At 44.3% G+C, this 16,525-nt stretch overlaps 1 protein-coding gene across 2 annotated transcripts in view; it reads right to left on the reverse strand.

Annotated features, from left to right (window-relative positions):
* The window catches only part of wdr45b (WD repeat domain 45B), a 53,569-nt gene extending 37,300 nt beyond the window's left edge, over positions 1 to 16,269 (reverse strand). Inside the window, exon 1 of one of the 2 annotated variants that reach the window (XM_078225428.1) lies at positions 16,038 to 16,269. In XM_078225428.1, the coding sequence (XP_078081554.1) occupies positions 16,038 to 16,104 (67 nt within the window). In that variant the 5' untranslated portion in view covers positions 16,105 to 16,269. The remainder of the gene's footprint in view (positions 1 to 16,037) is intronic. The other variant, XM_078225429.1, reaches the window with a different exon arrangement.
* Between the last annotated feature and the right edge of the window lie 256 nt (positions 16,270 to 16,525).

Below are 16,525 nucleotides of genomic sequence, written 5' to 3' on the forward strand. Positions count from 1 at the left end.
TCCACTCAGAGAAGCAATCCTCCACAACCACTCTCTGGCTTCTTCCATTGAGCCAGTGTCTTATCCAATTTACTACCTCCCCATGTACACCTAGCGACTGAACCTTCCTAACTAACCTCCCATGAGGGACCTTGTCAAAGGCCTTGCTGAAATCCAGGTAGACAACATCCACCGCCTTCCCTTCATCCACTTTCCTGGTAACCTCCTCGAAAAACTCTAATAGATTGGTCAAACATGACCTACCACGCACAAAGCCATGTTGACTCTCCCTAATAAGTCCCTGTCTATCCAAATATTTGTAGATCCTATCCCTTATCACACCTTCCAATAACTTGCCCACCACCGACGTCAAACTTACTGGCCGATAATTTCCCGGATTTCTTTTGGAACCTTTTTTAAACAACGGAACAACATGAGCCACCCTCCAATCATCCGGCACCTAGGGGCTGAATGGCTTACTCCAGTCCTATTAATGGAACTAACTACAGATACTTTACTTCGGCAAAATCAACAGGACTTAGGCATGCTTGAGACACTGATTCCTATAGCACCAACATATGAACATCTGGTTGACGTGTTCACTTTCTACCTATACCCAATGCACAGACCGCAGATTTGTTTCATCAGTGAATCAAATAGTGAAATACACTGCTCACCCCTCAAGTTGCATGCAATTAAGTTAACAGCCCGATCACACAGCCAGTTCTCTTAAATATAATTTGTTCAACAAAATACAGAATCTACCAAAATATACCAAATGTTAAATATTTCACAAAATTATTTTCCACTGCAATCAAGGAACTGATACAGCTCCACATAAGTAGGCAAAAATGTGGAATATATCTAAAGTTTTGCCAATATACAAGTCAGAAAACAGCAATCACCATATGGCACAATGTGAATTTAATTTGAACAAATGGTGGGACTTGGTAATGGATGATGTATTAGTGGTGTTCAATATGTTAGTCACAAGCTGATAACCAGCAACTTGTACGGTAGCACAGTGGTTAGCACTGCTGCTTCACAGCTCCAGGGACCTGGGTTCGATTCCCGGCTTGGGTCACTGTCTGTGTGGAGTTTGCGTGGGTTTCCTCCGGGTGCTCCGGTTTCCTCCCACAGTCCAAAGATGTGCGGGTTAGGTTGATTGGCCATGCTGAAAATTGCCCTTAGTGTCCTGAGATGCGTAGGTTAGAGGGATTAGTGGGCAAATATGTAGGGATATGAGAGTAGGGCCTGGGTGGGATTATGGTCGGTGCACACTCGATGGGCCGAATGGCCTCTTTCTGTACTGTAGGGTTTCTATGATGATGATGATATATGGTATCTTTAACAGAGCAAAATGAAAATTAGCCAGACATGACTAATTGGGAATCTAGATGTGGATGGATTAATAAACTGAAAAAAGATATACTGTTGTGCATGAATCGTACTATTTGCACGGTTCATGCTTGTGTACTTCAACTCTTTTCAGTAAATGAAATGCAATGGGAAATCTAACCCCTTCACCATCTATGCATGATGCCTCCAGTGTGCACTTGCTACAGATGCATTACAGCAATTCACCACGATTTCCTTGGCAGTATGCCCTAAATCCACAGTCTCCACCACCTAGAAAAAGGGTAGCAGGTGCATTGGAGCACTGTCACCTCCAAAACCAAAAGAGAAAACGCTGGAAAATCTCAGCAGGTCTGGCAGCATCGCTAAGGAAAGAAAAGAGCTGACATGGAGTCCAGATGACCCTTTGTCAAAGCTTTGACAAAGGGTCATCTAGACTCAAAACATCAGCTCTTTTCTCTCCTTACAGATGCTGCCAGACCTGCTGAGACTTTCCAGTGTTTTCTCTTTTGGTTTCAGATCCCAGCATCCGCAGTAATTTGCCTTTATCCACTGTCACCTCCAAGTTCCTTTCTAAGTAATATATGATCCTAACTCGGAAGTATATGGCTATTTCTTCCCAGTGGGTCAAAATCCTGAAACTCCTACCCAACAGCATTGTAGGAACAAGTGCAGAAGGCAGCCCACAATCACCATGCACAAATTGACATGCTGGTCTTGGCAACAAGACCTACACCCCAAGAATAGGGTGGCACGGCAGCACTGCTGCCTCACAGCGCCAGGGACCCAAGTTCGATTCCCAGCTTGGATCACTGTCTGTGTGGAGTTTACACATTCTTCCCGTGTCTGCATGGGTTTCCTCCGGGTGTTCCGGTTTCCTCCCACAGTCCAAAAGATGTGCGGGTTAGGTGGATTGGCCGTGCTAAATTGCCCGTGCTAAATTGTCCCTTAGTGTCGGGGGTGGCTAGCTAGGGTAAATGTATGGGGTTATGGGGATAGGGCCTGGATGGGATTGTGGTCAGTGCAGATCGATGGGCCAAATGGCCTCTTTCTGTACTGCAGGGATTCTATGAATATATTAGATCAATGCCAGCACTCAAAACAGTGTTGTCTTGTTTGTTTAGTGTAGTATGACAAGTCAGTGACTCACATAGATTAAGACAAACTCATGAAATGAAACTGGGCCACTCTGAAACCAGCATCAACACTCCATCAGAATATCATTATACTGCGGATCTTAAAAAAATTCTTCAGTTAAATCTTAACAAGTTTGCTAAAGGATAAGTAATTCTTCCCTTTCTCTCCCATGTTTTTTCAAATTAAAAAATGCTATTCTTTCCAGCTCTAGTGAACATGAATGGAAGGATACAAGTAACCTGCTGCTTTAGGTCTGCATGAGCCATTTCCAAGCTAGTAAACTGACTACCAACTCTCAAAGATGCCAAGCAACACTGCATAATGGGTTCCTACAGTCAAGTTGTCCAAATAGTCCCTTGCTAATTCAACAAACTCGAGGGCTCTGCAAAGGAAACAGCAAGATCTTCGACAAAGGTTAGGGTTTTAAATTTTGTATGCTAATCTCTTGCGAAGCTTTGAAAGAAAGCTCAACTGTGAAAAGACCTTCCGACTACAAGTGTCTGAATCATCTTCCTTTAATAAGCAGGAATTTCCAAAAACAGTTACCACATTGCTTGCAGTTTATCATTTTCCCCAGGCAGTATCTGTCATGCACAATCATTTCACAGCTATTTTGCTGACTAGCTTAATGTATGCTAGGGATTTTAATTTAGCTTATGTGGCTAGCAATCACAGAATACTTCCTGTACTTAGTAAATCAGCCCAATTAGTCATACAGTTGAAACAAAAAAACCTCAAATAACCTCACAAAAGTGAGTGCCATAGGGAACTGCATCAATTTGTGTTTAATACATGATCGAGCTCTCCATCTTAGTATTCCATAAAAGTACTCGAACAACTAACAATGTAATAGTTCAAGAATATATATTACAGAATGCAATTGGAAGATGGAAGCAAATACAATACCACTAAATATACAGTTTTAAATAATCATGAAATTGGCACTTACATTATGTAAAGAGATTAATACATGAGGTTGTTGCTGGATGCTTATTTGTGAGGACCACCTGTGGAAATCACTCAAGACTCTATTGTTCAGGCATGACACGGTTCCCGTCACTTGGGAATATAGAAATAGTAGGTCCCATGAGTTCTACTGTTCAGATTATTGCTGATCTCCAAAACAGAAAATTTGAAGGAGGCAGCCATTTGGTCCAACGTACCAGGGCAGGAAAGATCAGTAGTCTCATCCAGTGATGGGCAACCTGCAGCCCTGGGCCAAAAGCAACCCAGAGTTCGGAGTGTGACCCATGAGATATTTGACTGACTTGGCCATTCACAGGGTTGTCACATTCTGCTGATTTCCGTCCGAGTAGTTTTTTTGCTATCGGTATTACGATCCCAGTTGATGTTATAATTGGACGGGAAGATCCTAAAATGGAACCCTGGGCTCGAAAGACTGCTGTACAAACTGTTCACAATTGCTTTAACTCGCAGACTCTGATTAAAATGGCATCAAACTCTTGATGATTCTCTGAAGTCCGGAGTCCCACATTAAATCTGATTACTGCAGTTGTCTTTTTAAACTCAGAACCCTTTGTTTACTCTTTCTTGAATTCTTCTAAACAATACCTTGGTCTCTGTTCTCATAACTCATTCTTTCTGTCCTAATTTACTGGTTATCTGGATTGTATCTTGTTTCTTCGGAAGCCTGTGTCTTTGCAACTACCTTGCTCTGTCCAGTTTCTCTGAGCAAAGTTGAGAGTGTTTCACTTCCCAATGAACTGTCTCCGACCGCAATATATCCAGCTAAATCTTGTGACCCACTGAGATGAAGCAGGGCCACTAATGCAGCCCACTCACTAGCCTCGGTTGCCCATCACGAGTCTAATTCCAATTTACAGCTCTTGGTCTGTAGCCCTGTAGGTTACAACACTTCCATGTTTTAAATATGATGAGGGATACTGTCTCTACCACCCTTACGGGCAGAAAGTTCCAGATCATCTTCTCAACTCTTATTCACGTTTGATTCTTACCCTTTTATATATTTATCTAATAAAAACGATCAGTCCAAAAAATTTCAATTGTTACATCTACAAGGATTTGGGCAAGAATTCACCCGGGTGAAAAAGTGCCTCCTGATTTGACTACAAAGTGGTCTACCTCTGGTTATAATAAATTTCCCAACCAGAGAAAATATGTATGCTGTATTAATGCTACTGAAGCGCTTCAAATTAACTTCATTTTATAAAGCACCTTTAACGTAGCAAAGTTTCTCAAGGCCTTTCAAAAGAGGGTAAAGAAATTAATGAGCCGCATCATGAGATATCAGGACAGGTGACTAAACGTTTTGTCAAAGGTAGGTTTAAAGGAATGTCTTCAAGGAGAGAGGTGGAAAGGTTTAAGGAAGAAATTTCAGAGCCTCTAGCCCAAGCAACAAAAGACACAGCTGCCTACAGGGGAGCAGTGAAAATTTAGGATGTGCAAGAGTCCAGAATTGGAGGAACATACAGACATTTAGGAGGGTTGTAAAAGTGCAGGGTGTTCCAGAGATAGGGAGAGGCAAGGCAACGAAGAGGTGTGAAAACATGAATTTCCCATGGAAAATCTACACTGAGGAAAAATTAGTCAAAATATGCATTGGTGAGCATAGCAGAGGACTGGACTGCACAATGAACAGATCAGACCATTGTACTTTTCATTCCTCCATCAACAAATAATACTTTACAATTCCGATTGATCAAAAGAAGTGTTTTTGAAAAATTTACAAGTTAATAAAAAAAATTTTTAAATATAACACCAAAACTTCTGAAAAAAATATACTGCATAACCCAGTAATTAGTTATCAATTGTTCTCAGTTATTGTGTCAGAATCTTTGCAGGGAGTGATTGGTCATAAATCCCTGGCATTTTCCAACCATGATAAACTCTTGCAAGTAATGTATTTGTTTCTCTGGTTGTGATATTCAGTTACCAATCTGTCACCTCTGACAGACACACGCAAGTGGCCAATATGGAGAACCTCCCCAGATACTGAATATTGTTGCTCACTGGAATAGTGATTCAAAGATTCCTTTAGATGGGTTGCCTGTTGTCTTTCCACACTTGCATTCCTTTTACAGGGCTGCTTACATGATTAGAATTTTAATTTTCTCAACCTTTGGTTTCCTTGGACTGCACGCTGTTCAAGTTGGTAAAATGGTACTCGCTCTCTCAAAAACAATGGATTTCATATACAAGTTTTTTTGTTGTAAATTGCATGCATCAATATCCTCAGTACAGAGTCTTAGTTTTAGGATTTACCAACTGTAAAAGTTTTAGATTGGTTTATTTCCTTTTGAGTGGTCATTGTTGCACATGTTAAAAAAAAATCTACATTTCCATCATGTTGCCTCTTTATTTCCACCTCTCCTTCTTGCTTACCCGACCCTCATCTTTAACTTAAAACCTGTTTATAGATGCCAGTCAGTCAGTTACAATTAAGTCAAGTGTAGTTTAATTTTAAAATGACAAATTGATTGGTAATTTATTGTAAAATGTTCAAAATGAGTTGAACAATGTAGATTTTATTTCGGAGACATGGCATGGATGATAATTGCAGCAATTTAAGCAGATCAATCATCTACAAGAATCTCAGCGATGGATAAACTGCTTTCTTTGCAAACAATAAATTGATTTCCCTTATTAACGACTGCTTCACTCAGTAAACAGGTTTTAGTAATTTATTTAAATGCAGTGTGAGAAGGTGTCCTTTCATTACACTGTTACAAGATCACGTAGACCACTATTTTTCATCCATGTGACATTGGTTTGGGAACAGAGAATAAAATCAGCAAACTAATGATCCAAGTACAATTGTTTTAAAATTAGTTTCGGTAAGCCCATCGGAGAGCTGGTGCAAATTAAGGTACAGCAATGAGTGGCATAACTCTGTTATTTCTTAGAACCTTCACATGTAAACAGTTGTATGCATCATAACATATGACAATGGTGCAAGTCTTTAGCAATGTCAAGTTGTTGCTCCTCCCACTTTATTGGAAGCAAATAATAATAAAATGGTCAGATTAAGTAGTTTTGTTTTACATTTGTACTGGATTCAACTCTGCAGCAAAAAAAAACACTGGTCTACAACCCACCAATTTTTCTTTTTTAAGGACAGACTTCAACTACCTGTGAGCTGCTTTCTGTACAGGTACTGACATCATTAATGGTAATAAAAAATATTGGCATGCATTGCAAGTGGAAATTGAATCTATGTCAATCCAAAATCTTGTCAGAACATTGTTACTGGTGTATTAATTGCCTGTTGCTACAAAACACGATATTTCTGAACTGTTGTTGTTTAAAAACAGCCCCACAACTTGTTTTTTTTGTACACATCTCACTTAACACGTGGCACTGAGAATAGGAACACTCAAACAGCATTGCTCATTTGTGATATCATTGGAATGTGGCAATGACACACAATGCTGGGATGGAGCAGTCTGCAAGTCAAAAAAGCAAGCAACTTAAAACGACATTTTGCATACAAATATCTCCTGTGATAATAGAATAAATTAGCTGAATTAACAATAAATTGGAAAACATGGTGGTGCCTTAAAGACAAGCAGATGAACACAAGAAATTTCTATACAAAGATTACAATGGATACCTTCAGGGAGTGGAGACTATAAACTATGATAGCAAATCCAAGATCCAAACAGCACTTTTAAATTACTTAAAGGAAGTTCTCTTCCTGATGCTCAGTTTGAATTGGTGTCATGCCATTTCCTTTGAAAGAGTGAATGGGACATGAATTTGATTTGAAACCAGCTGTCTTAGATTACTTAGGTTTAATCATTCAAAATAGGGAGACAGTAACGCAGTGGTATTGTCACTGGACTATGGACTAGTAATCCAGTAGGTCCAAGGTAATGTGCTGTGGGCATGGGTTCAAATCCAACCACAAAGCTGGTGGAAGTTAGATTCAATTAATAGATCAAGGTGGTCTCAATAATAATGATCATGAAAACTATCAATTGTTGTAAAAACCAAACTGGTTCATTAATGTTCTTTAGGTAAAGAAATCTGTCATCCTTACCTGGTCTAGCCTAACTTCAGACCCACAGCAATACCACTGATCCTCAATTATCCTCTGAAATAGTTGAGCAAACCACTCTGTTCAATTCTTGATGGGCAACAATGGTCTCAGTTGTATCTCACCGCTTAAAAGCCTAAAAAGAATGAAACTGGACAGACCACCTGGCATCAAAGGCACCAGAAATGTCAATGGGAAATTCAGCACCGCCAACCCTGCAAAAGTTATTCTTACTAACATCTGGTAGCTTGCGCCAGATTTGGGAGAGCTAACTCTCAGATTTGTCAAGCTTCTGAAAAAAATTGCCCCTCTGGATACTTTTATATCTCTCCCCTCTCTCCTTAAACCTATGCCCTCTAGTTTTAGACTCCCCTATCTTTGGGAAAAAATATTGACTTTTTAGTTGGTCTATGCCCCTCATTATTTCATAGACTTCTATAAGATCATCCCTCAGCCTTCTACGCTCCAGAGAAAAAAGTCCTAGTCTATCCAGCCTCTCCTTATAACTCAAACCATCAAGTCCCAGTAGCATCCTAGTAAATCTTTTCTGCACTCTTTCTAGTTTAATAATATCCTTTTATAATAGGGTGACCAGAACTGCACACAGTATTCCAAGTGTGGCCTTACCAATGTCTTGTACAACTTCAACAAGACATCCCAAACTCCTGTATTCAATGTTCTGGCCAATGAAACCAAGCATGTTGAATGCCTTCTTCACCATTCTGTCTACCTGTGACTCCACTTTCAAGGAGCTATGAACCTGTACCCTGAGATCTCTTTGCTCTGTAACTCTCCCCAACGCCCTATCATTAACTGAGTAAGTCCTGCCCTGGTTCAATCTACCAAAATGCATTACGTTGCATTTATCCAAATCAAACGCCATCTACCATTCGTCAGCCCACTGGCCCAATTGATCAAAATCCCATTGCAATCCAAGATAACCATCTTCACTGTCCACTATGCCACCAATCTTGGTGTCATCTGCAAACTTACTGACCATGCCTCCTATATTCTCATCCAAATCATCAACAGAAATGACAAATAAACAGTGGACCCAGCACTGATCCCCGAGGCACACCGCTGGTCACAGGCCTCCAGTTTGAAAAACAACCCTCTACAACACCCTCTGGCTTCTGTCATCAAGCCAATTTTGTGTCCATTTAGATACCTCACCTTGGATCCCGTGAGATTTAACCTTATGCAACAACCTACCATGCGGTACCTTGTCAAAGGCCTTGCTAAAGTCCATGTAGACAACATCAACTGCACTGCCCTCATCTACCCTCTTGGTTACCCCTTTAAAAAACTCAATCAAATTTGTGAGACATGATTTTCCACTCACAAAGCCATGCTGACTGTCCCTAATCAGTCCTTGCATCTCTAAATGCCTGCAGATCCTCTCTCAAAATATCTTCCAACAACTTACCCACCACAGATGTGAGAATCACTGGCCTGTAGTTCCCAGGCTTTTCCCTGCAGCCCTTTTTAAACAAAGGCACAACATTTGCCACCTTCCAATCTTCAGGCACCTCACCTGTGACTATCAATGATTCAAATATTTCTGCTGGGGGACCCACAATTTCCTCCCTAGCCTCCCACAATGTCCTGGGATACACTTCATCAAGTCCCGGGGATTTATCTACCTTGATGCACCACCTTCTCTGTAATATGTACACTCCTCAAGACATCACTATTTATTTCCCCAAGTTCCCTAACATCCATGCTTTTCTCAACAGTAAATTCTGATGAGAAGTATTTTAGGATCTCGCCCATCTTTTGTGGATCCGCACATAGATGATCTTGTTGATCCTTAAGGGGCCCTACTCGCTCCCTAGATACTCTTTTGCCCTTTATGTATTTGTAGAAGCTCTTTGTTTTGGCAGATAAGGCAAAGGAGAATGCAATCTCGTGTCCCTTTCTGCCCTCCTAATTTCTCTCAACTCTACTCCTATACCCTCTACACTCTTCAAGGGATTCACTCGATGCCAGCTGCTTATGCATGTCATGTGCCTCCTTCTTCTTGACCAGGGCCTCAATATCCTGAGTCATCCAGGGTTCTCTACTTCTACCAGCCTTGCCCTTCACTCTAAGAGGAATGTGTTTACCCTGGTTAACACTTTTGAAAGCCTCCCACTTACCAGACATCCCTTTGCCTTCCCACAGACTCCCAATTAACTGTTGAAAGTTCCTGCCTGATACCATCAAAATTAGCCTTGCCCCAAGTTAGAATTTCAACTTTTGGGCCAGACCTATCATTCTCCATAGTCACCTTAAAACTAATAGGATTTTGGTCACTGGTCCCAAAGTGATCCCTCACTAACACTTCTGTCACTTGCCCTTCCTTATACAGCAAGAAGTCTTACAACACCAGGTTAAAGTCCAACAGGTTTATTTGGCAGTACAAGCTTTCGGAGTCTCACTCCATCAGGTGAGTGAGAGTTCTGTTCACAAACAGGGCATATACAGACACAAACTCAATTTACAAAATAATGGTTGGAATGCAAGTCTTTCCAGGTAATCAAGTCTTAAAGGTACAATGTGGGTGGAGAGAGGGTCATTATCTTGTAAATTGAGTTTGCGTCTGTATATGCCCTGTGAACACAAGTCCTCACTCACCTGATGAAGGAGCAGCACTCCAAAAGCTTGTGCTGCCAAATAAACCTGTTGGACTTTAACCTGGTGTTGAGAGACTCCTTACTGTGCTTACCCCAGTCCAACGCCGGCATCTCCATATCATAGCTTCCTTACACAGTCAGAAGGGAGTTGTCCTGAGTTCTCAACATCGAGACTGTACCTGATGAAGTCTCATGCATTAGGTCAAACATGGGCAAGGAACCACCTCCTGATGAATCAGCACTTTTCCAAATTGAACACCACTTGAAAGAAGCAAAGGGTGGTAAGGGCGAACAATGTACTCTGGATTGGAGCACTTGAATGTCCAAGAGTGGCTCAGATGTACCAGTACAGGCCAAACTGGCCGAGTCCAAAAGAACATAGTTGCCAAACTGGGTCTGCAGCAAGTGGTGAGGGAACAACATATTTGACCTCATCCTCACCAACCTGCTTGCTGCAGATGCACTTGTGCATGACAGTATCGGTAGGCGTGACCACCACAGAGTCTTTGGGGAGAGGTAGCCAGTCTGCACATTTATGATAGCCTCCATTATATTGTGTGGTACTACCACCAAGCTTAATAGGGTTGGCTATGAACTGATCAAGACTGGGCAACCGTGAAGCATCTTGGCCACCATGCAGAATTGTACTCAACCACATTTCTCCATTGGTTGGAATCATACCTAGCACAAAGTAAGATGGTTGTGGAAGGTCAATCATCTCAGTTCCAGGACATTACTGCAGGAGTTCCTCAGGGAGTGCCCTCGGCCCACCATCTTCAGCTGATTCATCAATAACATTCCTTCAGTAAGGACAGATGTGGGTATGTTCGCAATTGATTTCACAATGTTCGCTATTGGTTTCGCAATGTTCAGCATCATTCAAGACTCCTCAAATACTGAAAACAGTCCATGTCCAAATGCAGCAAGACCTGGACAACATCCAGGCTTGGGCAAACATATGACAAGTGCCAGGCACTGTCAATATGCAACAAGGGAGAATCGAACCATTGTCCATTGAAATTCAATGGCATTACCATCACTGAATCCCCCATTAACATCCTGAGGGTTACACTGACCAGAAAGTGAACTGGACTTGCCACATAAACACAGTGGCTATAAGCACAGGTCAGAGGTTTGGAATCCTGAGGCTAATAATTCACCTCCTGCCTCTCCAAAACCTGTCCACAATCTACAAGTCAGGAATCTAATGGAATATTCTCCACTTGCCTGGATGGATGCAGCTCTAACACCACAAGAAACTGATCACCAACCTGGACAAAGGAATCCTTTGATTTGTATCCCATCCACTCTCTCCACCACCGATGCACAGTGGCAGCAGTTTATATTATCTACAAGATGTACAGAAACTCATCAAGTCTCTTTCGGCAGCACCTTCCAAACCTATGACCATTCTAGAGGACAACGGCAGCAGACACATGGGAACCTTAAAATTCCCCTCCAATTCACTCATGGCACGGTGGCACAGTGGTTAGCACTGCTGACTCACAATGCCAGGGACCCCAGTTGAATTCCAGCCTTGGGCGACAGTGTGGAGTTCGCACATTCTTCCCGTGCCTATGTGGGTTTTCTTTGGGTGCTCCAGTTTCCTCCCACAGTCCAAAGATGTGCAGGTTAGGTGGATTGGCCCTTAGTGTCCCAAGATTTGTAGGTTAGGAGGATTGTGGCAAATACAGGGATAAGGCCTGGGTAAGATTCTCTAGCGGCAAGTCAGTGTGGACTTAATGGGTTGAATGGCATCTTACTGTACTGTAGGGATTCTATGATATCCTGACTTGAAAAAATATTGCAGTTCCTTCACTGTCACTGGTTCAAAATCCTGGAATTCCCTCTTTCAACACTGGGTGTTCCTACAGCACGTGGACTGCGGCAGTCCAAGAAAGCACCTCACCACCACCTTCTCGAGGGTAATTACGGATGGGCAATAAATGCTCGTCTTGCCAGCGACATTCACATCCCATGAGTGAATTTTTTTTCAATTGCTGGCTTCTACACATCGCATAAAACACTAAAGAAAAAAGCTAAACTACTGTGATAAAAGGTGACAAGACTGACCAGTGAATTTGCATTCCAACTAAGAGGCCACACAGCAGTTAAAGAAAAGTCAGAGCTATATTTATTACAGTCCCTTTTCAAACCTCAGAATATTCCAAGGTTCCTACAAGTGTAGTCACTGTTGTAATGTAGGAGGGAAAGGTAAACAGATTTTCAAACAACCTGTATTTATATTGCACATTGAAAAAAATCTAAGATACCGCACAGAAGCCTAATCTAATAAAAAGCAACTGTGAGCCAAAGGAAATATTTGTGCCAAGTTCTGCTACGACTGGCTGGTAACATGCGGGAAGCCTAGGTCACTCACACTGGTAAAAGCACTGACTGAATTAAAGCAAAGTCATTATACCTGGTCAAAAAATTTAATTTCTGTTGCTCGGCTGTTCAGCCTCTAATATGGATATTTCAAATAATACATGGTCAGCTGGTTCTGCAAGTACTGCATTAGTTTTAATTATTTTTCCAATTCCAAAAATGGTTCATGTTTACTACTATTCTTATTTATTTATATTTGTAATTCTACAATCCAAATAATTACACAGAACAGGGGTGGAGGATGGGGTAAAAGAGTCGATGGAAATATATTTGACAGGAGTGTGATTTTTTTTTTAAAAAATAGCTCAGGAACAGCCCCTTCGGCCCACCAAGCTTGCACCTTACTTATTTCTGATTTTAAACATTACCCATTTGATTTATCTCAGTTTTACAAAGGCACTTCCAATCCTTACTTATCGATCATAAACTTTACTTTCAGCATTTCGTGAATTGCAGCAAGCCGTCTCCGGCCACACAACCTCTGGAGAAACCCAACTGACCATCAAGATGTTAAGTACTTCTTGCTGAGCACAGAAGACAAGCATTGCATTCATGGAGGGGTGGTATTCGCACAAGGAAGGCCACCCTACCTGATACTAGATATCACATTGCTTTTTAAAGCCACATCCATCAATATGCAGGGAATGGGGGGGCAAAGTCAGCACGGTAACCAGCTGTCATGTATTTCAGGGAACTGTTCCTCATTTTGACTATTGTCCCCTGTCCCTTAAGGAACACATTTTGACCATTCATTCTAGGATAGCCTGTGGGAGGCTGACGCTGGGAGGCTGACCCTGGGAGTCTCCAGGCAGAGTCTGAGTGACTCTAGTTGGACTGCAGAACAGTGAATTGGCCAGCAGAGATGATAATGTCATGACCGTGGATAAGAAATAAGGACAAGAGTAGACCATTTGGCAGCTTGAGAGACAACTGTGACTTCAACTCCACTTTCCTGCCAGCTGCTCATAACCCTTGGCTCATTTGTAGATCGAAAACCTGTCTAGCTCAGCCTTGAATATAAAAAATGTATTAGTGTCACAAGTAGGCTGACATTAACACTGCAATGAAGTTACTGTGAAAATCCCCTAGTCACCACACTCCGGTGCCTGTTTGGGTACACTGAGGGAGAATTTAGCATGGCCAATGCACCTAACCAGCATGTCTTTTTTCAGACTGTGGGAGGAAACCGAAGCACCCGGAAGAAACCCACGCAGACACGGGGAGAACGTGCAGACTCCACAGAGACAGTGAACCAAGCCAGGAATCAAACCCAGGCCCCTGGAGCCATGAGGCAGCAGTGCTAACCACTGTGCCACCGTGCATATCCAATGACCAAGTATCCAATGCTTTTGGAGGCAGAGAATTCCAAAGACCACTCCTGCAAGAAATTCTTCATCGCCAGATAAAGTTGCAAGTCCCAGTTGATTTTAGAACCCTTGTCACCCTTCATGTTGAAACTCTCCTCACCTCGCTCAAGCTTACCAAACCACCAGGGTGACCAATTCATTGGAAATAAAATGAGGGATACTTTGACCATGGGACTGGTTTTTTGGGAGTGCTGATTACCGCAAGAGTAGGGGCTGGCGGTTGTTTAATTCAACAACAACAACCAACAATTAATCGTATTGAATCGCAACATCATTATCTCTCTGCTGGCCAACTCATGCACTCTGATCACTCAAGCACACCCTAAAGACTCCCAGAGTCAGTCTCTCCCAGACTGTCCCAAAAACAAGGTAAGAAGTCTCACAACACCAGGTTAAAGTGAGACTTCTTACCGTGCTGACCCCAGTCCAACACCGGCATCTCCACACCAAAAACAAGGGACATGGAACAGTCAAAGGCAAGGACAACCCTTAAAAACAGGACAGTATGTCATAGAATCCCTACAGTGCAGAAGGAGGCTATTAAGCCTATTGAATCTGCACCAACCACAATCCCACCCAAGCCCTATTCCCGTAACCCAATATCTTTACCCTGCTAATCCCCTGACACTGGGGTCAATTTAGCATGGCTAATCAACTTAAACCACACATCTTTGGACTGTGGGAGAAAACCGGAGCACCCGGAGAAAACCCACACAGACACAGGGAGAACACGCAAACATCCACACAAACAGTGACCCGAGGCCAGAATTGAACTCAGGTCCCTAGCACTACAAGGCAGCAGTGCGAACCACTGTGCCAGCCTGCCAAACATCAATGCTTCCTCATGGTCAGCAGCACTCCGAGAAAGCAGTGTGCGTCTTGGACATGGGCCTTAGTCATACCTGCTGTTGGGAGACAGGACAGAGTCACTGGATAAGTCACCTCCCCTTCGCACAACAGGAGCCTTGGGGTCTCGGACTGAGCCGAGCATTTGGTCTCTACTCCCACTCAACTCAAACATCAGCCCCCGACTGCCCAGTTAGCCACACTGGTGCCAACCCCAACCCTCACTCCCTCCACCCCCCCCCCCCCCCAACAACAACAACAACAACCTCACTCCCTCCACCCCCCCCCCCCACCAACAACAACAACCACCCTCCCTCCACCCCCCCCACCCCCCCCAACAACAACCACCCTCCCTCCACCCCCCCCACCAACAACCACCCTCCCTCCCTCCACCCCACCCCCACCAACAACCACCCTCCCTCCACCCCCCCCCACCAACAACCACCCTCCCTCCACCCCCCCCACCAACAACCACCCTCCCTCCCTCCACCCCCCCCCCACCAACAACCACCCTCCCTCCCTCCACCCCCCCCCACCAACAACCACCCTCCCTCCCTCCACCCCCCCCCCCAACAACAACCACCCTCCCTCCCTCCACCCCCCCCCCAACAACAACAACCCTCCCTCCACCCCCCCCCACCAACCCTCCCTCCACCCCCCCCACCAACAACAACAACCCTCCCTCCACCCCCCCCCACCAACAACAACAACCCTCCCTCCACCCCCCCACCAACAACAACAACCCTCCCTCCACCCCCCCCCACCAACAACAACCCTCCCTCCACCCCCCCCCACCAACAACAACCCTCCCTCCACCCCCCCCCACCAACAACAACAACCCTCCCTCCACCCCCCCCCACCAACAACAACAACCCTCCCTCCACCCCCCCCCACCAACAACAACAACCCTCCCTCCACCCCCCCCCACCAACAACAACAACCCTCCCTCCACCCCCCCCACCAACAACAACCACCCTCCCTCCACCCCCCCCCCCAACAACAACCACCCTCCCTCCACCCCCCCCCACCAACAACAACCACCCTCCCTCCACCCCCCCACCAACAACAACCCTCCATCCCCCCCCACCAACAACAACCACCCTCCCTCCACCAACAACAACAACCCTCCCTCTCCCCCCCACCAACATCAACCCTCCCTCTCCCCCCCACCAACAACCCTCATCTTCCCCCAACAACAACCGTCACTCTCCTCCCCCCCCCCCCCTCCCCCTAACAAAACAACATAAACATCCTCCCCCTCGCCCCAACTTCAGCAAGAGCCGCCATGGCACTGGGCCTCGGCCTGCCCGCGGTCCCGGGCCGGGCACTCACCGTGATCCTGGTTGAAGCCGGCGTACAGCAGGCCATTGCCGTGCGGGTTGGCCGGCAGCAGATCCATCGCCGTCCCCGCCTCTCCCTCCCTCCAAGCGAGCGAGCTGCCGCTCACTTCCGGTGCCAGCCACTCATCCAGGACAACAAGCCACACACCGACCCTCCAGGACACCTAATAGAGCACCGAGCTACTCGCTCTCTTTAAAGGACACTCTCTCACTCACTAGTAACTGCAGCTTGGAACTCACACTCATCTGACTTTAAAGGTGTAGCCTAATTGGATTTGGTTCAACAGAATGGTTAAAGTTTACTTATTAATGTCACAAGTAAGGCTTACATTGACACTGCGATGAAGTTACTGTGAAAATCCCCTAGTCGCCGCACTCTGGCGCCTGTTCGGGTAACACTGAGGGAGAATTTAGACTGGCCAATGCACCTAACCAGCATGTTTTTCGAACTGTGGGAGGAAACCAGAGCACCCGGAGGAA

Source organism: Mustelus asterias, chromosome 12, assembly GCF_964213995.1.
Source record: "Mustelus asterias chromosome 12, sMusAst1.hap1.1, whole genome shotgun sequence".
NCBI lineage: Eukaryota > Metazoa > Chordata > Chondrichthyes > Carcharhiniformes > Triakidae > Mustelus > Mustelus asterias.